This window comes from Merops nubicus, unplaced genomic scaffold, assembly GCF_000691845.1.
Source record: "Merops nubicus isolate BGI_N331 unplaced genomic scaffold, ASM69184v1 scaffold3610, whole genome shotgun sequence".
NCBI classification, from domain to species: Eukaryota; Metazoa; Chordata; class Aves; order Coraciiformes; family Meropidae; genus Merops; species Merops nubicus.
In genome coordinates, this window is record NW_008581972.1 from 6,057 (window position 1) to 30,324 (window position 24,268).

A 24,268-nucleotide genomic window follows, 5' to 3' on the forward strand; every position below is an offset into this window, starting at 1 on the left:
TGTACAGACTATGATCTGGATTATGGAACTGAATGTTTGCATCTGGCTCTGAAATACTGTAAAACAAATGCCAAACTTGTTGAAGGAACTGCTGACCTCTGGAAGGTAACTATTTTTCATATATGTATTTTAAAATTACTAAAATCTGCATATTACCATAGAAATTCAGATGTGTTTTCAATTGTAATAAACTTTTATCTTCCAAATTTTAGATTTGTTTTTTGGATTATCATGAGGTTTTTTTAGAACTTGTTGTAAACAGACTTAGGCAGATGTTACCTGACGTAATCAATGAAGACAGTGTTTATCTGGAATTAGGAAAACCAGATACGTACTTAAATATCCTGAGAATCTGTTAAACTATAAATCCATAATCTTTAGAACTAAGAACATTCTTTTATGAGATGAGCTTTTTTTCCTGCTGTTTCTGTATATTTTTTTTTCATTTTCCTCTGCTTTTCCTGTGAGGACATCACTTTTTCTCTAATGCAAAATACCTGGCTTACAACAGTTTGACTTTTAGAGCAGTTTATTACATACAGTAACACTGTAAAGTTTAAGATCTCTTCAAACAATCTTTTAAAATTTTTTAAATGTCATTCACCTTGTCTGACAATCTGCAGATTCCTGACAACTGACAAAGCAGGTGTGTATACAGGTGTCAAAGGATACATCCCCGCTGCCTAAAAGTATCCCATTTCATTGTTTTCAATGGTGAGACATCATTCTTTCTCAGTAGGTGTTGTGTCATGCAATTTTTAAGTGTTTCCTTTATTAAATTTTATTCATTACCACATTGAAGGATCTGGAAGCAGCTCAAATCACTCCATCTGTCTTTGACAATATTTTTTTTTTTCCAATGGGAGATGATTTCTAATAATATGACAGTAAATCTTACACAGAAAGGTGATTTCTTGAATCTGCAGTGCAGATTTCCCATGCAATTTATCAGCACAATTTGCTTATGGGTTGGTTGCATACAGTAACTTGTTTCAGTATCTCTCTAGGGACTTATTCTTTCTGAAACAGTGTATTTATTTGTTTTCCTATTCAGTCTTCTAAGGCACAGATTATGTCACGTATATTTGCATTATATTAATTTTTGGATAGTTTAATTGTTCTCATTGCATAGCATGGTACTTACATGAAGGGTAACAAAATACAATCAAAGTGTTCATTTAGTTCTTTACTATCTGTAGATACTACTGATGCCTAGCAGATGAAGTGTAGTCTTTTGACCTTCAATGACAGAATAAATAAGGGTGAAGCAGATACTTGGAGGTCGGCTCATCCAACACCTTGCTGAAAGCGGGACTGGGTTAGTTAGATTAGGCTGTGCTGGGCCTTGTCCAGTTGAGTTTATAATAACTCCAAGAATGGACATTTCACAGATTCTTTAGGGAAAACAATTCCAACTCATATTCCCCTGTATGGAGGATACTTTTTCAAAATACTTGGTCAGCATTTCACTAGCTGCCTCTTGCACTGGGAGAGGATGAAAAGCCAGCAAAATAGATCTGCAAAACAATTCCAGTTTACTCTTCTCTATGGCCATTAATTATGACACTTCCCCACCCTTCAGCTTATGCCCTTCAGGCTGAACAAGCCAAGTTCTCTCACACTATTTTAGCCTTCTTCTGGGCTTCCTCCTGTTCCTCATTGTGCTATACTGCAGAGTCCAAAACTCGGAACAGTATTCTGGGGTATTCTTAAGAGGGCCAAGTACAGGGGAATTATTCCTGTATTCTCTGTGATGAAGGCTATGTCCTTAGTGATACAGCCTAGTCAGTCGGACTGGTTTTCTACACTGCTACATAGTGCTGACTCAAGCTCAGCTTCTCCAGAAAGTCCTTTTCTGCAAAGTTGTTGCCTGTATTTTAGCATCTGTATGGACTGCTGCACAGGATTATTCTGTCCCAGGTGCTGGAGGCTGTATTTCTGTTTGTTTTACAAGGTTTCTGTTAGCTGCTTTCTCCAGCCTTTCAGGATCCCTCTAAATGAGTGTTGTACGCTTGAGCATATTGAATGCTTCTTCGTCTGTTGTAATCTGTTGGTTTGCTGAGAGTATTTCCCCTTTCCCAGGTTATTAATAAAAATATTAGAAAGTATTGTTTCCGGTATCAGTGCCTGAGGAGCAGTTCTAGTTACTAGGCCCTAGTTACACTTCAGACTTGAGACTGTGCACATCTCTGTTTTAAAAGAGAATTGTTGAAGTGTTAGTGCTACTGCAACATGGTTGATGAAATGAAATCCTGCTGCTGTTAACCTTCTAGGATGTGGGACCCATTGCAGTAACACAGGACTTCAAACAGGCCTGGAAACACATGGAAAATGATAACACTTGAAGAGTGAATTCCTTGTAGGTGCACAGTTATTGAACAGAAAATTTTTTTAGCTGTTGGCAAACTGGAGAATATCAAGAAGGAGCTTCAAATAGAAAAGCTGAAAGTACAGTGGCCCAGGTGAATGAGTCTGCACTGGGTTTGCGTGATGAGGTTTTGGTAGCAGGGGGACTACAGGGGTGGTTTCTGATGATTGTGCCCCTGCAGTCAGCACTCATGAGACAGCACCTTAAGTCTGTCTTTAGTTTTCTGTTATTTAACTTGCAGAGGTTAGGACTATGCAAAAGACTATGAGCCACCACAAGGGTACAAAGGCAGACATGAAAGGTGTCTTTGCAAGTATCAAGTAAATATTCTGCACCTTATTGCCCATCTGACTTGATCTGAGTGACGTCTTTAAGATCTTGATGTTTCTTAATCTTGTGAAAGCTCATACAAAGCCTACTATAGTCTCACTGACTCCCACTGATTAATTGGACTCTCATTAACAGTAATAGTCTTGCACTACTGAAAAATTACACCTGTATTAGTACAAGAAATAATGAGGCTTCTCTCAGACCGCAACTTGTATAATCTCAAATCCTATAAAGAATGAATCTATTTCACAATAAAATTGAAGTAGAATGGATGTGTGAAACTGGATGCAATATAATGTTTTTATGGTGCTTCAAAGTGTTCAAAATAATGTAGGTTTCAAATGAGTTCTAAGCAGATGTAAGTATTTTAAAAAAGGTTCTCTCTCCAGTCACCAGTAATTTCTGCAACTTCAGTTCCTGTGACTTGCCAGTGATATTTTTACCAGAATTAAGAAACTGGCAATAACATTTGTTTATGGTATTTCCAATGTAAAGAATTACCTTCAGGGCATTGTTTTATTGATTTTACATTCTTTCCTGTTGTGTTAAATCTAATGAGGCTTGTCTGTCCTTTAGGTGACCTACAAGCGGGATCTCTATGCGGCTGAATCGATTATTAAGGGTATGTGTTCGTCCTTGTGGGTGTCAGTTTGGATATTCCTGAGCCTAAGAATCTTGTGTACTACAGTTTTAAATGCCTTTAAGAAAAGTTTTATGCTGAATAAAATCTGCTTAGGCAAGTTGTTTAGCTTGTTCAGTGGAATACTTAATACATTATTTACCATTATTTACTTCTGTTAAAATAGAGAGCCTGATAAAAAGCTGTGTATATTAGAGTCAGACAGATAAATTTTGAATGGCTTTTTAAGGAGTAAACAATTTTTGGTCTTTCATTTGCAGTTCAATTCTGGATATGGCCCATATTTCTAATCTAAGTATTAATATTAATACATGCAATGCAAATTAATATTAACTCTTTAGGGCTCTTCATTCTTATATATAGCAACTTGTGATATAGCAATTATACAATATTGAGGTGTTCCATTAATTTATAAATACTTTATTGAACTGTTTTTTTAACCTTTTCCTCTACTAGTAACAATGATTTTGTAGCAGTTTAACATTAAGACTAGATTTAGTCTTTATCTAGATCGACTCAATCTAAAAACAGTGTCGAAAAAATTCTTAAGTACTGTGTAATGAGCGTACTGATAGTTATTGTCAACTGATAGGCATTCATTCAGGGGACTCTTGCTTGGCTCCTTGTTGAGAACTGAGGGATAAGAGCCCAGAAACTGATGAAGAGAAAAGGACACCTCTTTGGATTAAAAATATTTTTCCAGAGAAAAGTGTGGTTCCTGCTTGAGAACAGAGCAAAACCCATATCCTATTAGGGCACGATGAGTGACAGGCTAGTTGTTCACTTTGGTGGCTCATGTGTTGTTACAAGATCTAGTATTGGCTTAGCTTCTGGTTTGGGTAAGTTATACCATGCTAAGGTCAAGTCTGTCACTGCCAAAAAGCTAGAAAGCTTAAACAGAGCTCAGACATCACTGTAGTATTCTGCATGCTGCTTCTCTGGGCCTCCAGGAATGCAACAAGTTTGAAATTTCTGGTTATGACAGTAGGAAAACTTTGCATATGATATGCATTGCTAAAACTGACTGAATTTTTCAGGAACATATCAAAAAGATAGGTCTGGGAAGCCTTGGAAGTTCTGGTTTTGACAGGGAATGGGTCCTCATCTCCATAGCCTGAGGCCCAGCATTTTTGAAAATCTTGTTTTGAGTAGGATTCTTAGAGATTCCACATTCCTTTAGCTCTCAGGCTTAGGATTTCCAAACATATTGAAGACGAGAAGGTGGCTGGAAATAGCATGAATTTACAAAGGGGAAATTATGCTTGACCAATCTGGTAGCTTTCTACAATGAATTGGCTAGCTACGATGAAAGGGCTAGTGGATGAGAGGAGAGCTGTGGATAGGGTTTATCTGGATTTTGGCAAGGCTGTTGATGGTATCTGTTATGATATTCTTATCAGCAAACTGATGAAGTGCAGATAGAAAAGTGGACAGTGAGGTGGATGGAAAACTGGCTGAACTGCCAGGCTCAAACAGTATCCAGCTGGAGCCCAGTCACTAGTGGTCTACTGTGGGGGTCAATGATGGTTAAAATCTTCACTAATGCTCTGAATGATAGGGCAGAGCACACACTCAACAAGTCTGCAGATGATGTACAATTGTGAAGAGCAGTTGTTGAACTAGGTGGTTGTGCTGCCATTCAGAAGGACCTTGACACACTGGAGAATTGGGTGAACAGGAGTCTAATGAAACTCAGCAAGGGGAAATGGGAACTCCTGGGGACTGACCATCTGGAGAGCAATTCTGGAGAAAAGTCCCTACGGGTCCTGGTGGACAACAAACTGAACATGAACTGGCCTTATAGTAAAGGTGGCCAACAGCCCCCTGGGCTACAGTAGACAAAGAATGGCCAGCACATAAGGAGAAGTGCTCAGCACTGGTTAGGTCAAATCTGGAGTGCTGGATTCAGGGCAGGAGAGACATGGTCATTCTGGAGAGAGTTGAGCAAGAGGCCAGGAGAAAAGAAGGTTCAGGGGTATCTTAGCAATGTGTGTAAATGCCAGATGAGGCAGAGTGAAGAAGATGGAGCTATACTCTTCCTTAGTGCTGTTCAGCAAAAAGAGAACAGGCATGGACGCAAAGTGAAATACAGAAAGTTCCATTTATACATCTGGAAAGCCCAGAAATTCTTAGGTTTCTCTTTTTCTTTTCTTTCTTTTTTTTTTTTTTTTAGTACAAAGCTGGGAGGTTGGAAGGGAGACTGTCTATCCTTGATGTCTATCCTTGATTTCCTAACAGTCATTCGTTCATCTGAGGTTGCCCATCTCTTGGCTTATAAATACCACTTTTCATCAGCTTTTATTGAGTTAGTGAAGTGCTGAGGTTAGAACCCCCAGCCCTGAATCAGGTTGACATAGGGATGATGTCCACAGCCAGGGCGAAGAAACCTTCCTGACTGGTTTTCACCCAGGGTCTGGCCAACCTTGGGTGGGAACCAATTATGAGATCACCACCAGCTGCCCCTAACATCAGGTGTCCCACCTCTAAGTTAAGAGCATAAAAACTGGCTCTGCCTGCAGTGGTGTTGGGAGGAGCTTATCTATATAGTGAACTTACTGTGTAGGCTTTGCAGTTACTGGAAGGGCCCCTCAGCTGCCCATTGTAGGCAGAGCCCCCAGCGGCTGTGAGACATCAATATGGCTGTGAGCAGAGGGTGGAATATCTCTAATAATGGCATCATTATGTGGTTGTGGCCACACAGCTGGAACTGGACTGATCGCCTGCCTCCTCGGTTGATTCACTCCCATCTCCACTGTGTCTTGTCCTGTGAGTGAATTTATAAACCTTTTCGTTCCTCCGGCAGTTGGACACCTCAAACCCCTCACAGAGGATTTCAGACTGGAGGGAGGGGTCTGGCTCGTGTGTTGCCCATTAATGATAATCCCCTTCCTACTGGGACATGTGGTCAGCAAAACAGTTACTGAAAGGAGTATTTCAGAGATTACTTGGGTTAATATTTCAGAACACTGTTTTTAACTTAAGGTTACGGAAAGCTTTGGAAATAAGAGTGTGATCTGACTTAAATTAGGAAAACACTTTCACAATATGCAATTTCTCCATTTTGTCCACTTTTTTTTTTGATAGCTATTGGATATTTACAAACTTGCAAACAGGATTCATTCTGCCATTAAAATTTTTTCACAAATAAAGTCTAGATAAGAAGTTCTGAAGTTGGCCTAGTGATTATTAAATCATTAAAAAAAAATCAGACATTCTTGTGTTCTTGGAAAAATACATAGTAATTTTCATTTAATTTTAAGTGATCCTTCCTTGGATAAAACAATGCACTTTGAATATAAATTAAAAAAGCTTAAATATTGTTACTGTGGTTGTCATGAGCAAAATGACTTAAGACAAAAAAGTAGTTCATAGAAGGAATCAGTTTGCAAGAGGTAAGAAAAAAGCAATTATTTTATTTCCTTGATGAATAGGAACTGGAATCAGTACTTCACCTTGAATGGAAAAAGGGAAGCTTCCAAACTTTGAGAAGTGCAAAAGTAATTATACTAAGAAAGTGTGGTGTTTGGGGGGTGTGTGTGTTTTTTTTAATTTTTTTTTTTCTGGTTTAAATGTAGATCCCGTTACGCCACTGTCACTGAATTCCTAATTCTAATAGAATGTAGACATGTTTTTACAGTTCAGACTTATTTGGATTTTAAGCATTATCTGTAATTCTAAGTATTACTTTGGTAGGAGAGTCTGTTAAATAAAAGTTCCCTCTGCTATTAATGTTAATAAGGAAATGTAGAAGGATGATTCAGCTGCTTGAATGTGCTGTTTTGTTACAATATTTGTAAATATTTGCTGCAAGAAGCTTTGTTATACTTCTGTCAGTCAAGCTTGCTAAAGCCAGTAATGTCAGAATAAAATGACATAAATGCCATGAATTGGCTCAATGAATGTACTGTGTTGATGATATATTGATGAAAGGTTCAATATTCAACTTGGAAAAAAAATCACCAAAATCATAGCTTTATGTTAACTTTGGTCTTATTTTCCTTTTTCATATGTATTTTTCATATTTTTTTGCTGTGTATGTTCTCAATATTTAACAGCAGTTTATCAGTCTTTACTGAATCAAGTAGATCCATTTTCATTTCCATTTTCCTTTAACTGTAGACTACTACTTTTGTAATACAAAGGCTGATTTACTGAACTGTGTTATTCAGTATTACTCAAATATTCAGCAGTTATTTACTTCAGGGGACCTTCAGGATGTGCTGAGGGTGTGTAAACTTTAAAGGAAACAAAAAAAATCAAACCCAGTGCTGATTTATATTTTTTAAAAGTTCATCTTGTTCATCTTCTTGCAGTTTATTTGATCCTTTACTTACTAGGCACAATCTTCTCTAGTGGGCAAGGAGAAAGTCAGGTGGGCACCTTATGTAAATATGTTATGTAGCTAGAGGAGGAGACAGCACCCTGCTTCTATCATTCAGCTGTGCAATTTGCTTGTGCCTCCTTTCCCACATCTCCCCTTCATTACAGAGCAGCTTTTGTGAAGGGGAGAACTTGAGTCATCATGCCTCTTGTGAGGAAAACTAGAAATGAGTACAGTGTGGTATAAGTAGTTTTAATATTTTTTGTGCTCTCACTCTGCTACCCTTGTCCTTATAAAGGTGTCTCCCTGTATTCTTTTAATCAGTGCTATCTTTTCTTCTTTACAGATTATTTGAAAGAGAAACAAGTAGATTGGTAATATTTTGCTTAAATGTTTTTATAGTCTTTTATACTAATTGTATGTAGCACACTATTTCATACAAAAAAACCCCTGAAACAATACTGCAACCTTCATGCAAATGAATTTCCATGTTCCTGTGTATATGAGGATTTCAATAATCTCATAAGTCATTAAAAAGATTAGTTGTAATTTAAGAACAAGATCCATTTCAAGCAGCTTTCTCAAAAACTGCTTGAGCAGAAAATGAAGGATGCAGCTTATTTAAATGAGAAGAGTATTTACTAGCTTCTATTTCTATTTCTAACTGGAACAAATATGCAGTAAATGACCAGTCATTCTCTTCATAGATACACAGGGTTTTTTGCCTGTATTTCATCATGTTATCACATTTTTTTGTTTTTGCTAAAGCAAATACAACTTTTTCCAACCGTTGCTTATGATAAAAAGTTGATGTATCTTAAAGTAAAAATTCAGACATTTATGGTGATAAATCAGGCTAATCCCTTCCTTGCTCTTTACTTACCGAGTACGCCGTTAGTGTGGCAGCATGCAATATACCCGCGTCAGTAGCCACAGTAGTCGTCGTTATGCCTGGTCTGTATGGAAAAGCTGTACTTTAAGGTCGTTGAAGTTTAATTTGCTTTTGCTGCATTGCATAAGTTCAGGAAGGGGATGCTATTTGTCCTTTACTCCTTATACAAGCAATATAATACATTCTCCATAGCTGGTTAGAACACCCCATAACAGATTTATTTTGCATAATTATCTTCAATGGAGTTTTAAAAACTGTTCTTATCTCAACACATGAGTTTTACTTTTTTTCCTGATTTTCCTTTCCATCCCACTGGAAGAGGGGAGGAGGAGTTGGCGAGTAGCTGTGTGGTACTCAGTTGCTGGCTGGAGTTAAACTACAACACATTATTTGCTATTTTTTTTTTTTTTTTGTATTCTTGTGTTTCTGTCTACTGTTCATATCTTATAATTATGAAATTAATCAAATAGAAGAACAGTTATTGTGGTAATATGTTTGGCAATTAAATGATGTCTACAAATAATGCTGTTCATTGTGTGACTGTAATTACAACAGTTTTAGTCAGCTCTATTACAAATGTAGTTCTACCTAAGTAACAAGTCTCATATGTTTCATAGAAGCACAGCTAGATTTTTTTAACTGCTGGCCTAATGAGGCATAATAATTGACAAATCTCAGCTTGCTAAACTTGAGTCACATAGAAGTAGAAAATTATATGTTCACAGGTACATTTTTAAACTTTATTTGTATTTATATCATCCATAGTCAAGACAATACAAAGAAACAGTTCATTAGTGTAGACTGAGCTGTTTATCTTTTGAGACTATCTTCTTAAAACATGTCTTATTAATTTGCTTACTTCCTCAAGTCTCTTTTGCAGCTCTGTTGGTCTGAGTTATAACGTAATTTGTTTTATGAACAGTAAATTTAATGCTTTTCTTTAGTTAAGCAGGTATAAACCTGTAGAGTATGCAGACAAGGTGGCACACGCCTACTTTTAATAGTCCTGAAGTAAGAAAACATTGTCTTACAATAAGGGTGACTCATCTAGAACTGTAGTTGAGATCAGCCTAATACAAAACATCCCTAAAAAAATTCCATTAAGACTACTGCCCTCGGGGTGGGTATCTTTGAACTCTAGTTCCAATGTGTAAAGTTTAAATGGTGCTTCTCAGAAGTTTGTAACTTAGTTTGACTCACTCTCCTCCTATTTTTCCTGTTCTTAAGGGCCCTTCTGCAATGACTTTTTCACAAGAGAATGCACTTGCAGATTGTAGCCCTCACATTTGGCTTTATAAGTATCTGGTGATACAGATACAATTACGTTTTGCAAGTGCCAGGAACAGTATGGTCACGCCTTCAAAGTGTTGATGACTGTTGGGAGCTACATGCTATGTTTTATTTCATTGAAAGAACCCATGTGACTTTTTATAGAAAAAAATATTGACGTAAGCCTTGTCTATCAAAGGACAGATACCTTAATGAAGGAAGGCTGCATTTTCATGGGCACACTCATTAACCAGTGACTGCTCTATGCTGTGAGGCAAAGAAGTGGACTGACAGGTGGGAAGGTACTCCTCGGAATAGTTATTGTCAGGTGAAAACATCCCTCTTCCTTGTCCTCTACGACAAAACCTTCCTCCCTTTCTTGTATACTAATACTGGTAGAGGCAGTATCAAGTCTGGCTTTTTGGTTTTGAGGCTACAGAGAAATGTCGAATGGGTAAACAAAAAATTGTTAGATGTTTCTGGTTACCTATGTTACATGAATAACAATTTCATTCTCTTGAGCATGAATGAAGTAAATGCTTGGCAGTACTTATTTTTGTGGTAGGAACACCTCTGTTAAGAGATACTAAAAATTCCAAGAAGATCCGGACTGAATTGCCAGATGAATGGCCAGATTGGTCAAGCCATTGCTGTGTAGAAAGTGAAAGCTAAATTCTAGTAAATTATCTTACTATTTTGAGTTCACTGAAAACTTCAAAAGTATGTTGATAAATAGGATATGCTTTCAAAATAGGAGAAATTTTAATGACAGACCAAGAATGGCATGATGTGAACATATATTTACAAAAGCAAGTGTATGTGTACATATACATGTGCAATTAGGAGAAAAAAAAGAAAATCTATAGGCAAAAACACACTTGCCATTCAGGTGCATCTTTATTCTTATGGTATTCATTCCCTGGGATATGATATGTATGATCTTTATTCCAGCAAAGTAGTATTATAATTGCTACTTGTTTGTGGCACGCTTTTCAGGGTAAACTTTTAAGTAATTTCTTAAGGGTACACTTAGTACATTTTCTAACTAAGATAGTTCCATGAACATGCACACATTTTAATTTCTAATTTTGAGTGAGATCCTAGGATAAAGAGTCTAAGAGGTGTTACTGAATAATAATGCGATCTAAAGCTCTCAGGATATCAAAGAACGGCCCAGAAAAATTGAAAATGAAGTTTTCTGCTGGAGAGAGAAGGTTTAATGGGACAAATTCTGAAATCCTGTATCAATTTTATCTTTAATGAAGGCAATTCCTTGAAGATAGAGAAATTTAATATTTAACCTAATGGAATTTGGCAATGTAAAGGTTTGACTATTTTTGATTTTATGAAAAAAGCCATGCTCTGAGTGGATGTTAAATGTAATGCAGTATGGGGAGGTTTGCTTTATAATCAGATCCAGCTGGAAAGAAGCCGAGAGTAAATGGGAGATGTGCGTCGGGAAGAGGCAGTTTCCAAGGGAATAAAGCTTAAGTAGAGGAAGCCAAAGAAAGAAAGAGTTTGACAGGTAATGTAACAGTAAGAAGGACAGGGGGAAAAAAAAAAAAGGTTGAGTAGATGAAAAGGAAAGGAAGGTATGGTTTGAAAGTAGGGAATAAAAACAGAACAGTGGTGCATGATGGGGGACAAGAGGTAACAGGTGAAAACTGAACCAAGGGGAGTTCCAGCTCAATAAGAGGAAAGACTCTTTCACCTTGATGACAATTAAGCAATGAACAGGTTGCCTGGAGAGGTTGTGCAGCCTCTGCCCTCAAAAGTTTTCAAGTGTTGGGGGGTGGGGGGGGCGGTAAAGGGCTGAGTGACCAGGCCTGATTTTATGGGTGATCCTGCTTTAAACAGGATTTTGGACTAGAGACATCCCAAGGTCCCTTCCAGCCTGAATTATCCAGCATTAAAAATCTGTTAGCTGAGTCTTAAAATTCTTTGTGACACAGCCATGAGGTGGCGTTCCAGAATGACTGTTTCATTTGCCCAAACAGCCTTCTGAAAACCAGGAATGAAGTGCTGTGTGTGTTTGACTTCACTGGCAGCCAGCAGAGCTCATGAAATCCATGGGGGTCTGAGCCCGTGCTCCAGCTGCACGCTCTGGGCTCAGTGTGATTACACAGTGACAGAGAGCCCCATCACCTTACCGGAGGTGTGCTACAGGCAGTCTTGAGGAGGAGGGCTGCGCTCAGCCATCCTTCTCACAACAAAGCAAAGGTGCAGACCGTCTAAGTTAACATAGAGATCTTTTTCTTTCACTACAAACACATGAGATTTAGATGGAACTGAGTTTTAAACCAACTAGCACTGCTGCCTTGCTGTGATGATTTTATAAAAAATAATTTCCCAGACTTTGTTTATTCATTTTTCTTCATCATTTAAAATCATGCAGCATCCTTTTCAGTGTGCATATTATCATCGTATTTTTTTTTGTGAAGGTTTATAGGCAGATGTTTATTGTTCTCTCTTTCTTCCCACTTCCTCACTCTTACTAACAATACAAAGCCAGTTGCTACCACTATTTTTGTTGTCATGTTATAAATATTAGACATGATAAATGCTTGTTATTCATAAAATCATTGTTATCTTTTGGGGTCCTCAATGGTTAATTCACTTGTCATGCTCAAAAAAAAAATTTAAAAATCATAAGTCACTTTCCAATAATGTTAACTCTTCAGCAGCTTTAAATTTGGTTTTCAGGTTTGTATGTCTAATTTTGTAGATAGGTATTTGAGTTTACAATAGAAAGTGACATTTTACTTAAATAAGGCATCTAATTGAGCTTATTATACGTAAATATAAAAAAAACAAAACAAAACAAAACAGCTTTCCACAGGCAGCAAATATGTATCATTATATTCAGATTTATTTGAAGAACAATTAGGCCATATTTTTATAATTTGTCTTTCACTACTAATTTATTTTGTCGTGGTGTTTTGTATATTTCTGTCTCTGAAGATTCATTGAAGCCTGCTTTAAACATAATTAGACTTTGCATTTATAAAATTTCCACTTGTTTGTGGAGTGACTACCCCAAAGACATTTGAAACCTTATGCTTTGGTCTGTATATTAATTCAATATCTAAAGGATAAAATTCTGAATTCTAAGTGAGAGTTCCAAACTTGAATTATTTTGATTTGTTTGCTTAAAGAAAGGACAATGATCACTGAATCTTGAAATTGCAGTCAATAAAGAGAAAAATACTAATTTTCTGAAATACTTGCTTTACAGAACAGATCAGATAATAAATTGAAACTATTGTTCTTGGTATTAAAAAAATATTATGTTATTCTTCACCACTAGTAAAAGATCTAAAAAGTTTTCCACAATTTCCAAAATCTTTTTCACTGACTTGGCAATGTTTTTGATGTTGAGGTGAACAGTTACATCTGCTGTCTACCTGAATATATTTCAATACTTTTTGTCTATTATGTAGTATATATATTGTTGAGAAGAGATTTATGCTATCTCCTGGTTTTTTTTTTTTTTTTCTTTTCTCATTATTGCTGATGCTGCATTTAGTGATCTGTTGAGGTGTTAAGTCATATGAAGTTTTCAAAAAGTTATGTTCTTGGTTGTCATACAGTGTCAATAATGTGTACCTGAACAAATACCTTTTTGTAGAAGTTCCTTATTTACGTGGGCTTTGGAGACAGCCTTTCTGTGATGTTTTCATATTGTATAAAATTGTATAAATTATAATATGAATTTTATATTTTAGATGTATGTTTTAGAAATTTAGCTAGATTGTGCCTTGAAATAAGTAATCTTTAAATTTACAGCTTCTGAAAAGGTTCTGTCAAGAGACAGCAGTATGTGGATTGAAGGTAATGTGTAGCAGATTAGTAATTTTGATTGATTTATCTTTGCATGAAGTATGAAGAGTTTTTTCTTGATCACAGACAACCTATCACAACAAGTTTGTGTTTTTACCGATGGAAAAGAAGCTGTTGCACAAGCAGGTTTTCTCCTTCATGAATCTCTGAAAAGCCAAACAAAAGTAAGTACAACTCTAAGGATGTAAAACCATGTGATGAATTGAATGTTCCTGGTTGCCACAACTTGTAATAAAAGGTCTAAGTAATGGGAATACAGAAACGGAGACCTTCTGTATCACTGTAGTATTTATTACAAGGGAAAAACAGCAGATGTGAAAGTTACCAACAAAGAAGCATCTTCTGCCCAGTTATGCTTTAGAGGAGAATCTTACAAATACTCTTGAAAAATTTATATTAGATTAGAGGAGAAATTGGGTCCAGACAACAGGGAAGCCATTTTCTTTACTTTTTTTTTTTTAATTCAATAAGCACAAATCGTTACAAATATGTTACAGAGAAAATGCTTTTGTTACCCTGAAGTCTGAATTAGTCTGAAGCAAGTAAAGCATAAGTTGTATTCCTACAGACCTGCAAATGCAAAGCCAAATGAATCAGCCTTTTTGCAGAGAGATAGGGGTACATTTCACTCCTAGTGAATGCTCATTAAAGCTTTTGCTGTAGGATATTGATGGAATTTTCTACTGGCATTTAACTGTCTTTTCCTTTTTTCATTATTCCTACTAGTAGAACTATCATTATTTTCATTTTCCAAAAGGTGATTAACATTTGGTAATTGCATAAATCTTGACTGATCTTGAGGTGATTCTTGTGATATCATTGCATAAGATATAATTATCTTTCTATTGCCCAGAGAAATAGATGGGGAATAGCTGTTAAAAAATAAATTTCCTGATATGCATAATGTTACTTCTGTAATGGTTTTATTCATGTCTGTTGATCTTCTGCATTGTGTGCTTAGTTAATAGTAGGATGTCCTTCTGTAGTAAACTGTGTTATTTTATATCCAGAAATGTCATTTGACATTGTACTTAAAATTATTTCCAAACAGAAAGTGTAGTTAGTATGGAAAGTCATGCTTTATTTCTATTAAATATCTTGAAAGTAGCAGAATTCGGTGAGATATTTTGTTCTCTGGATAGCTATATAATGGAGCAGAATAATAACACTTTCACTGATAACAGATCCATTGCTATTTTTCCCGTTTTCTCTCAATTTAAACTATTCTACAATTACTAGAAAGACATCACATACCTATATTTAGAGGGAAAAAAAATGTACTTAAATGTTGACTTATCTATATCTGTGTTTGCATATAACCATTTTAATCATACAGTGAGAAACACTTTGAAGCCAGTAAGAGAAGTCAAAGAATGTGTTATGCTTCATCAGACAACACTGTGGCTCCAAAATTGTCAACCTCAGGTCAGACTGGTACCAAAACCAGTTAAAATATACGTTTCCAAATTTTCATTGCAAAACTAGTTAATTGTTGTTTTGGTCAAGTACCTGAATGGATGATGCATTTGAACAAAACACATGTAAAATGATCACAGACAAGGTAGTGAGGGTATAAGATGAGGGGATTCCTACTAAGGGACTGAATTTTCTTGGTGGCACTATTAAATAAGTTTTAGTTGATTATTTCTTGCAGCGTCCCTCTCTGTTTTGATCCATGTTGTATTTCTTCATAGTGAAGTTAATTTCTTTTCAATGTTTTCAAAACATTCCTGCAAAGTGACACCTGCCAATGAACTCCATCAAGGCCTGTCTTGTATTGTTCCTTGAAACATCTTTGGTCATTCATTTCTGAACCCTTAGACTGAACATCTATAAAAATTATTATTTATGTATTGAGTATCTTGTTTCTAAACAGTAACAATTAAGAATTAATTTTTAAGCTTACCAATATACAGAACTTGGAAATTTGAAGCACTTTAGAAAGACTATATCTCCTGGCCTATGATTTCTGGAGTGAAGCACAGTAACCTTGTGAGAGAAAGATCTGACTTTGTACAACGTGGTAATTGTTTTAAGCAAGTTGAATGTTCCACACTGAAAGCTGGGCCTTTTCAAAGTGCTAATTGGAGTGTAATTGATCTAAAGAAGACATTAATTTGAAATCATTCAGTAGAGTACATAGTGTCTAAATTTAAAATTACTATGGTCAATAGTTTAATATTCTTAGATAGCTTTGACACTTTTGTTCTTAATATCAGCTGTATTTACTTTTAAGGTATTTGTTAACTTCTAGAGGGAGCCTTAAAGAAGAATTCAAAAGAAAGTTTGCTAAAGGAATTTCTGAAATTCCAATAGCATAATAATGCAAATAACAGGGGGGGGAAAAAAAGACCTATAAATTGAATGGTTGAGATAAAACGAAAATAAAAGCTTTTCTTAGAACAACAAAAAATTAAGGCAAGAGTTATTGTTTCCAAAGTACTTTGGGAATGTTACTGTAAGCTGTATAAATAATAGTGTTTTGCAGAAGATACCTTACTGTGAAAGATGTAAGTTGAGTCTTTCCTGAAGTTTGTAATTTAGCTCTGTCTTCAGAAGCGAGCAATCCTAAACTGAGGCTGAAGGTGTTTTCTTCTGGGACTGAAAATTATGTATTCCTGTTTATTCAGTGACAAAGTGCTTCTGTAACATCAATCAGCTGGTTGAAATAGTGTTATTTTTGTGACTGGATAAAGAGACACAAGCAGTATACAAAAATATTTGGTTGTTTTCAATTAGGAAATCAGTGTTTCACTAGTAGAAATTCACTAATTTCTTAATCATTGCATTGCACATCTGCTGGATTTGTATTAGTTGTAATTTTAAATTCTGATATAATTTAACTTTTACAGATTCCCAATGTCCTACTGTAGTTTTTTTTCCCCATTTTATTAAAGTGGATGTTGAATAAAGTTGAAACTTCAGCACAGGGCATCTGATAATTAGAATAACGATGAAGAAAACATATTTAATATTCCTATCTTCATGTTCATGGAAACTTATCATCTGTGCTTCTTTTGAACTAGCTGAATAATCAGAAGTGATTAAAGAAATCTATAGACTTTTTTCTATTTCAACACTGAAATATTATGTAACAAACTGTTTTTCCTGAAGTGGTATTTTTAGGTATTTTTTTCTCTCTGAAGTAGCTGGTAACTTAGATTTATATTAATCTTAATAAAAAAGTACTTTTGCACACTGACATACCAAGTAGAGTAAGAATAATTTTAATTTATTGTTGTATTGATGCTTCCAGTTAGGCAGCTGTACTTACTTTACCAAGAGATAAATCTGATTTTCTTTTTTTCCTGATAATATGGCTGTTAAACAAAGGCTTTGATGTTTATCAGATTGTTCAAGTTAAATCAAAACTCTGATAACAATACACTTTTTAAATGTTCAGGAATACCTAAGCAGCATGTATTGTAATATCTTAAGGAAAAAAAATTAGGCTCTCTTCCTTGAGTCACATTCCATTTACCTTCTGGAAAGACTCTGACATGGTATGCTCCTGTTCATCTGAGCATGTGGAAGGTTTAAAGGTACTGAGGATTTCTGATTTTACTTCTGCAGCAATTTAAGCTAGGAGTGCCCTGAACTATTACATTTTTCAAGTATTTTAAGTATTTTGTGCCTTTTGTGATATTTTTATTATTTGAAAATCTCTTTAAAATGTCAACTGTTTGGGACTGTGTTATCAAATTTTCACCCCATAATGTCTTTAAAATTTTTGGTGCATAAATATCCACTTTTGGGTTCCACACCATCTTCCTTTGCAACAAGTTATTTCCCCGAGTATCACAAAAATAAATAACTTCAGACAACGGTGCAAAGCCTTGTTGTATTTGAGTTGTTGTACACTGCTGTTGGATTGTGGATTAAGTGATGTTTAGAGGGAACGCAGCAGTGTATCGCTTCTGTTGTTTGCTGCTTTATATAATATGTCTTGCAGGCAGAAATAATGCTCATTTGAGCAGTGTAACAGAGGTTTGACTGGTTTAATAGAGGTAACATGATGACTTTTTACATTAGTTTCAGGTTTGGTTTTTTTTTTTTTTTTTTTAATTGGCTTCAAAGTGTTCTCTTCTCTTAGGGAACAAATTCCCCTTTAATTCCTAGTTTGCTGTTTTACTTAAGGCAATCTTAAAGCTGATAATGTGGTACAATCTACATTTTATTTTAATGAGGATGAAATCATTTCTTAGCTGGAGTTACAGTTAAATATTGCAAAATAAGTATGCCTGTGATTAAGATGGTATTTTAAAGTATTCATTGAGGAAATGATTTTGAGGAAAAATGCTGAATCAGTCTTGTCATATGTAGAGTCTGAGGATACCTGTGCACCTAGTTTTTCGTACATTGTTCTTTGTTTTGTTTAGCTGCATGAGGACAAAATATGTATGTATTTGAATATTATAGAGATTTTCCTCATAATTAGAGGTGTAAAATCGTTACATCCTCCTGATCCTATGAACAGTGTTTTTTGTCTCTGGGGACAGCAGAACATCCTAACCCAGGCAGCTGCACTAGCATCCCATCCTTCCAGGGCTGTTTCTGGAGTGGCTCCCTCCAGCAGTGTGCTTCAGCAAGACCATGCAGAAAACTGCAGGGTGCTGAACTCCATACTGCACTGCTGAGTCGTCTGAAAATTGAAGCAATTTTTAATTCTCAGAATGGAGATTATAATTGCCAGTTTTAAATCACTCACGTGAACAAACTCTGCCATAATGGTGGGAGCTTTAGCAGATAGTTAAGGCTGAAGTTAAGCTTATGATATAGTAATTTTATTTTTCTCTAAACAGGTTGAAGCTCTATCAATATCTCTAAGCAAAAATGATAGCCATCTACAAAACATCTTTTCAGGACAGTGCTACAATTTTGTTTGTGTAAATGTAAGTAGTAAGTTTTGCACTTAAACTTATTAGTAATGGTAAATAATAATTACATATTTGAATAATCCATTCAAATGTTCAATGTTTTTGATGTGCACCAAACTAGACCTTTGAGGTACTGGTCTGTTCTTTCTGTCCTGGTTCTGCACTTCCAGCAGTATGTTGTTAAACCAGACTAGAATTGTTGAACAAGAAGGATGCCACTAAAAGTAGTTTAAAATTTACTTTTATAGATATTATGGTGAAATAAATTGTTTCAAGAAGGTTTGTCATATGTGTTGTAGTCTAACTGTGGATTGCTACAAGGGTTAGTATTGCCCATTTTGGTGACATACCTGCCGTGTAATCTGTATCTGGGTCCCTGTATGAGAACAGGAAGGTTTTAGATGAACCGTATCTGAGACAAGTCAAGACCCTTAAGCTTTTTATATATTTCTTAAGGATAATATTATTAATATTTTTTTTTTTTCACAACCAGCTATAACTTTACCAGGCAAAAGCATAACAAATACATTAAAACTAAAGAAAAATTCCAAAACCCCAAAAAGTGATTATTTATTTATTTATTGGTAAATAACAGTTCTTTGAATTCCATTTTCATGAAATCATTCTTTGATGTTATTGGTAATTCTAAATATTTATTTTCATTTAGGATAAAAAGTGTGCCATTCAAGAAGTGCAGCAGCTAGTGGATATGTTGGAAAAATCAGCTATTCCTCTCTTATATCCAGTTGTCCTTATTTTGGTAGGTGACTCATCTAAGTTACTGTAGAAAGCATCTAATGAAATATTTTTAAATGTTAGATTACATTTAAGTTACTGCTATCTCTGAATAAAATTGTAAATTAGAACTGTAAATTGGACTGTAAAGAGCATTATTTGCACTCCAGCAAATGTGCTAAAATGCTGTGAGGAAATAAAACAACCCTAGCATATATATATTTCTGTGGAAGACTCATTGTGGTTTGTCATCTGGAAGTGTTAACTCCTGCTTTGCTGTTGTGCTCCATCTCTGCAAATGATGTACTCTGCTTGAATGCTCAGCTGAAACAGAATTATGTGGCTTTATTTTTCTCTTCTCTGTGGTTTGCTCAAAGTTTTAAAATCATTGTTCCTTTTCTGGTCCCAGTATTAAAAACGAGTTTTGAAGTACTTTGCAATGTAACTTTAATACATACTTACTGAGATGTTGTTAGACTGAAAAATCTATTCTGGTATGTGGCAGAAGTTTTAAAGTATTTTTGACTGAAATTATCATTATTTGAATATTGCTGCCAGAATAATTTACCAATTCATGTGGGTGACAGCTGAAGGTGTGTGTGACTTTTATTTTACTCAGACTGTTAAAAAGGAGAAAATAGGATTTGGTTTGAAAGTCTCTGTGCAGTGTAACCCAATCCAATTGATTCTGCCATTACGTTTTCTGGCTTACTACTTAGGAATGAGTGTCATTAATGCCATATGTCACTCTGGACTACACTAATTATATTCTCCAGGAAGAACACGAGATAATAAATTGTGTTTTAAAATATAATTCCATTTATGAAGCTCCTGAAAAAGGAATAAGTCAATATTTTACATGGGAATGGAACAGTTTCTGAAGTGCATAGTCTAGTGATCTGGAGGCAAAACTAAGCATTTACTTCTAAGTTTTAGGCTTAATCTTAAATTTAAGTGGTGAAATGTCATTATTGAGCTAACAAATAAATGAGATATTATGAAGTTTCATTTGCAAAGGTAACTGATCAAGTTACATTGTTATCTATTGCTGTTGTCTTCATGCGAGCTACTCTGATTCTGTGAACCACTTTAGCACTTTATTTCTAGACTGTCTTTTTTTCTTCTTGACCTTATTTCTGAGGAAGTTCAGGGTATAGCTTTGATTTTACTGCATTTTCAATCATAAATTATTTCTACCTCTGATAATCAGAATAATGAGAGGCCTCCAATTCTGTTGCGCATTTACAAGGCTACTGGATGTGCAGAATGCTCTTTTCTGGTCTGACAGTGTTTTCAGTGGTCCTTTATCAAGAGTATAAAACCCCATTTCTGTCTGTGTTAAATCTGGGGAGTGTGTAGACAAAGCTAGAGGTGTTAATGAACTATGTAATACTACAATGTTAAAATTGTATTCTGAGCCCAATTCATAGGTAGTGTCTACTCTGGACTTTGAATTAATTAATGGAATGTGAGAGCTTTATGTTAGTAATTGTAGCTATGAATATTAGATAATCAGAAATAAATCTAAATAAATATTAGAAATAGAAGGAGGAAAATGGGATAACTGGAAAGTATGTTTTAAATGACTAAAGAATTAGCTAAAAAAATCAGTGTCTTATATTAATCACTGGGAATAATTTAAGTCCTTTAAACTTCTAATCCCTAAAACTCATTTCAGATGGTATGGCTTGGGGATAGAAACTTCCTTCAGCAATCTTTAAATACAATCCTGAATGCCCTTTTCACTAAAGCTTATGAGTGTGATTCTCTTCAGCTTTATTCTTCACTATATACTTTAACATAAAACATGAATGCATTGCTAGTGAAAATCCTGAGACATACTTTATTTTGAAAAAATGAAAGGGCAAATATGGCTCAGTTTTAAGGAAATTCATGACATTTAAATGCATAGCTTTTAGGTGCTAACTTTACAGGAAATGTTATTCTTTTCTACTCAAAAGTAAAACTGTAAAAATTGAAAGGATGCATGAAGAGAGGGGCCAACTGCTTCCATTCTGACCTTGTAATCAGGAACAGTCTAATGTAGACTTTCATGTAATTGGAAAGTTCTTTTCTATTGTTTGACTTCAGGACATGTAACTTTTTCATAAGAATCTGGTAATTAAGAGAATTAGTTTATTTTTCTTTCTGATGTTCAGCTTCTTCAGTTGTAAAAGTGACAGGTGTTATTATTGTGCCAGATAATCTGTTTAACCACCCTGGGGAGAATTATCCCAGTAAAAGAATGAGCTTGCACTGGACATGATGACTTCTGTCCATGTTCCTGCCTATAAATTGCCACACATCTCAGTCTGTCCTTTAGCCAGATACCTCACGGGACTGTTTTGTGGCATCTCTAAGCTGAAGCAACAATTGGGCTACTGTACCTGGATGTAGCAGAAAAGGGAAGATTACTATCACAGGAGAAATAAGAAGCACAGAGATAAACTTCATATAATTATTTGTCTGCATCAAATCAGTATCCTCTCTAAAGCTGTTATAATCAGAAAAGCTATGTTCTTAAACTGATGTTACTTGAGTAATACCTGTTCACATTTGTAGATGCTATGAATGGATTTGAGTCTTATTTTGTTGTTATTACTTAGAGTTAGAAAGAAAGGAACACTGCTACTTCAGCTCTGTAGTTGCCACTATTTGCATTTCAGTACAGAAGTTCCAGAAAAATCTCTTCTTAAAGCTGAGAAAATTTAATGAAAAATAGGTGTTGCGTCGTGTTCTCTCAAAAGAATAGGTTTTAAAATGTCTTGTAAGTGGCTGTAAGTGAGCAGCACTTACCCTTCTTCTGGGTAAAAACTAACAAAATGATGACTGTTTGAAAATTAATCTCTGTAGAAGACAATAGCTTTGTTCCTGGTGAAAATACACAGTAAACAGCTTTTTTTTAAAAGTGTCACAGGGGAAAATGAGTAAAAAGCTATTATCTGTCAGGATAAATAGAACATAAGGTACAAAGGGAACTTCAAATCATTTTTCCCAAGCACAGATGTCTGCAGCTACCTCTATAGTGCTGCCTCTCTCTAGGATTTACACATAAATTTTGTATTGAAGGAATCATTCAGCCAGAAAAATATTCTTTCTTTTAAGAGGAAAGATATTTCTGCTATTAGTAGATGCTGAAACTTTATACGCACAAATCATCATCCTTAATTTTGATTCCTACGGTTAATAGAAACTTTGGAAAATAAACTAATTACACTGGAACGTGTGAGCCTTGGGAAAGGGTTGAATTAACTGATATATCCCTGGAGAAACCAGTTCAGGTTCTTCAAGACCCTCCGTGTTTGTTGATCATCCCTGCTGGGTATGAGACATGCCTTTCCCTCCCCAAGAACTTGGGATAGTCATATCCCTGCCTTCTTCTGAATAGTTTCTGCTTTTCAAACTTGAAATATTATCTTGAGATTAATCAAATTTAGGCAATTAATACACTATACTGAAAAGGCAGTAAATTCAAAATAAATCTTTAAAGACTGCAGTTCCATTTTGAAAACCCTTAAGCTTAAGAAATACACCACCTGTATTTCTCCAGTATCCTGATAGTAAAAAACATCTGTGAAAGTTATATTAGAACTTAGGAAAGAATGTTGTTTGTTTTCTGATTTAATAAAATATTTTTAGTTTGTAGTTAGAACATTGTGTTATGATGTGTTCTGGCATTTTGGTTTCAATGTGCTTTGAAAAGAAATAATTTTCATGTCACTGAACTATAAGTACTGGAATTTAATAGTAGTAGAAGCCAACTAAGAACCACCATTGTTACCTGTATTTTTGGTGAAACACTGGCATAGATTGCCCAGAGAGGTGGTAGAAGTCCTGTCCCTGGAAACATTCAAGGTCAGGACAGCTGAGGCTCTGAGCAACCTGATGTATTTAATGATGTCCCTGCTCATTGTAGGAGGAGGTTTAACTAGATGACATTTTAAGGTCCCTTCCAACGCAAACTGTTCTATCATTTTGTGATTTTTGTGTGCTTAAGACATAAAAATGAGATGCTAAAAACTGACAGTCTAGAAGAACATGAGATGGAAAAAAATGGATTTTTTTTTCCCCTTGTTTCTTCCTTTGTTAAGGTACGTTTGGATATCTCAGAAAATATTTTTTTCAGCACTGGGATGGAAGAAATAACTAGGATCAAGAAATATGCAAGAGAAGTGAAAAGGAAAAATATTTTGGTTTACGGCATCCTTATCCAATGTAAGGTATGATTATTTTTCTATGTGCAAATTATCTTTTGTGGTTTATATGATTAATGATAGAATCTTAATTTAAAACAAAATCAAAGGAAAATAATTATGACATCAAAAAGATTTTTTGGGGGAAGATTCTTGCCTGCTCTTGTTCAAAAATTAGAAGAGCCTGTATTTATAGGCAAAAATGGAACTGTTTTGATTAGAGAGGAATAAATGTTTATCATTTTTAGAGGCATGTGAAAATGTCACAGCCCTTTTTGGTTTTGTGCTTTGAAATTTACTTTTTGCAGCGTTAAAAAAGTAAAAAATAATAAAAGCATGTTTGATCAGTGGTTCTGCATAATTTTACTTTCCCCATAAAAGCAGTGTTTGGTATTCAGGTGACATATAGGTGGTGAAACAAACAGTGGTGTTTACAATAGCAGCAAATTGCCTCAGCTGGAGGCAGAAGAGGGGTAACACTCCAGCATTCTTTGTACTCACAAAAGCTATTTAAAATAAACAATGTTTTACTGGGAAACATGTTCTGCCAACCAGAAGAGCATTGCGTCCTGTGCATATAGTTTTTGCAGCTTCTTAACTTAGCGTAATAGTGAAGAAGTTAGATATCCAATGGAAATTTTATTAAAGAACAATAAATGTAATCCCAACTGATTTTTTTTTTTCAGCTTGAGTTAGGTGTTTTGGTTCATATATGATTGATTAAATATAGGTTAATAATATAGACTTGATTTTCTCTTCAAATTCTCTTTGCTTTACTAGGAGCTATGACTATCAGTACCTAT

At 35.2% G+C, this 24,268-nt stretch overlaps 1 protein-coding gene across 1 annotated transcript; it reads left to right on the plus strand.

The window, feature by feature from the left end:
• ISPD (isoprenoid synthase domain containing) lies at positions 1-23,492 on the plus strand (the record flags this gene model as incomplete). Its single annotated transcript, XM_008936085.1, has 6 exons — positions 1-105; positions 3,275-3,320; positions 13,727-13,824; positions 18,463-18,552; positions 19,205-19,297; positions 23,364-23,492. Coding segments are annotated over 6 exons (561 nt in total), but the record flags the coding sequence as incomplete, so codon positions are not given.
• Between the last annotated feature and the right edge of the window lie 776 nt (positions 23,493-24,268).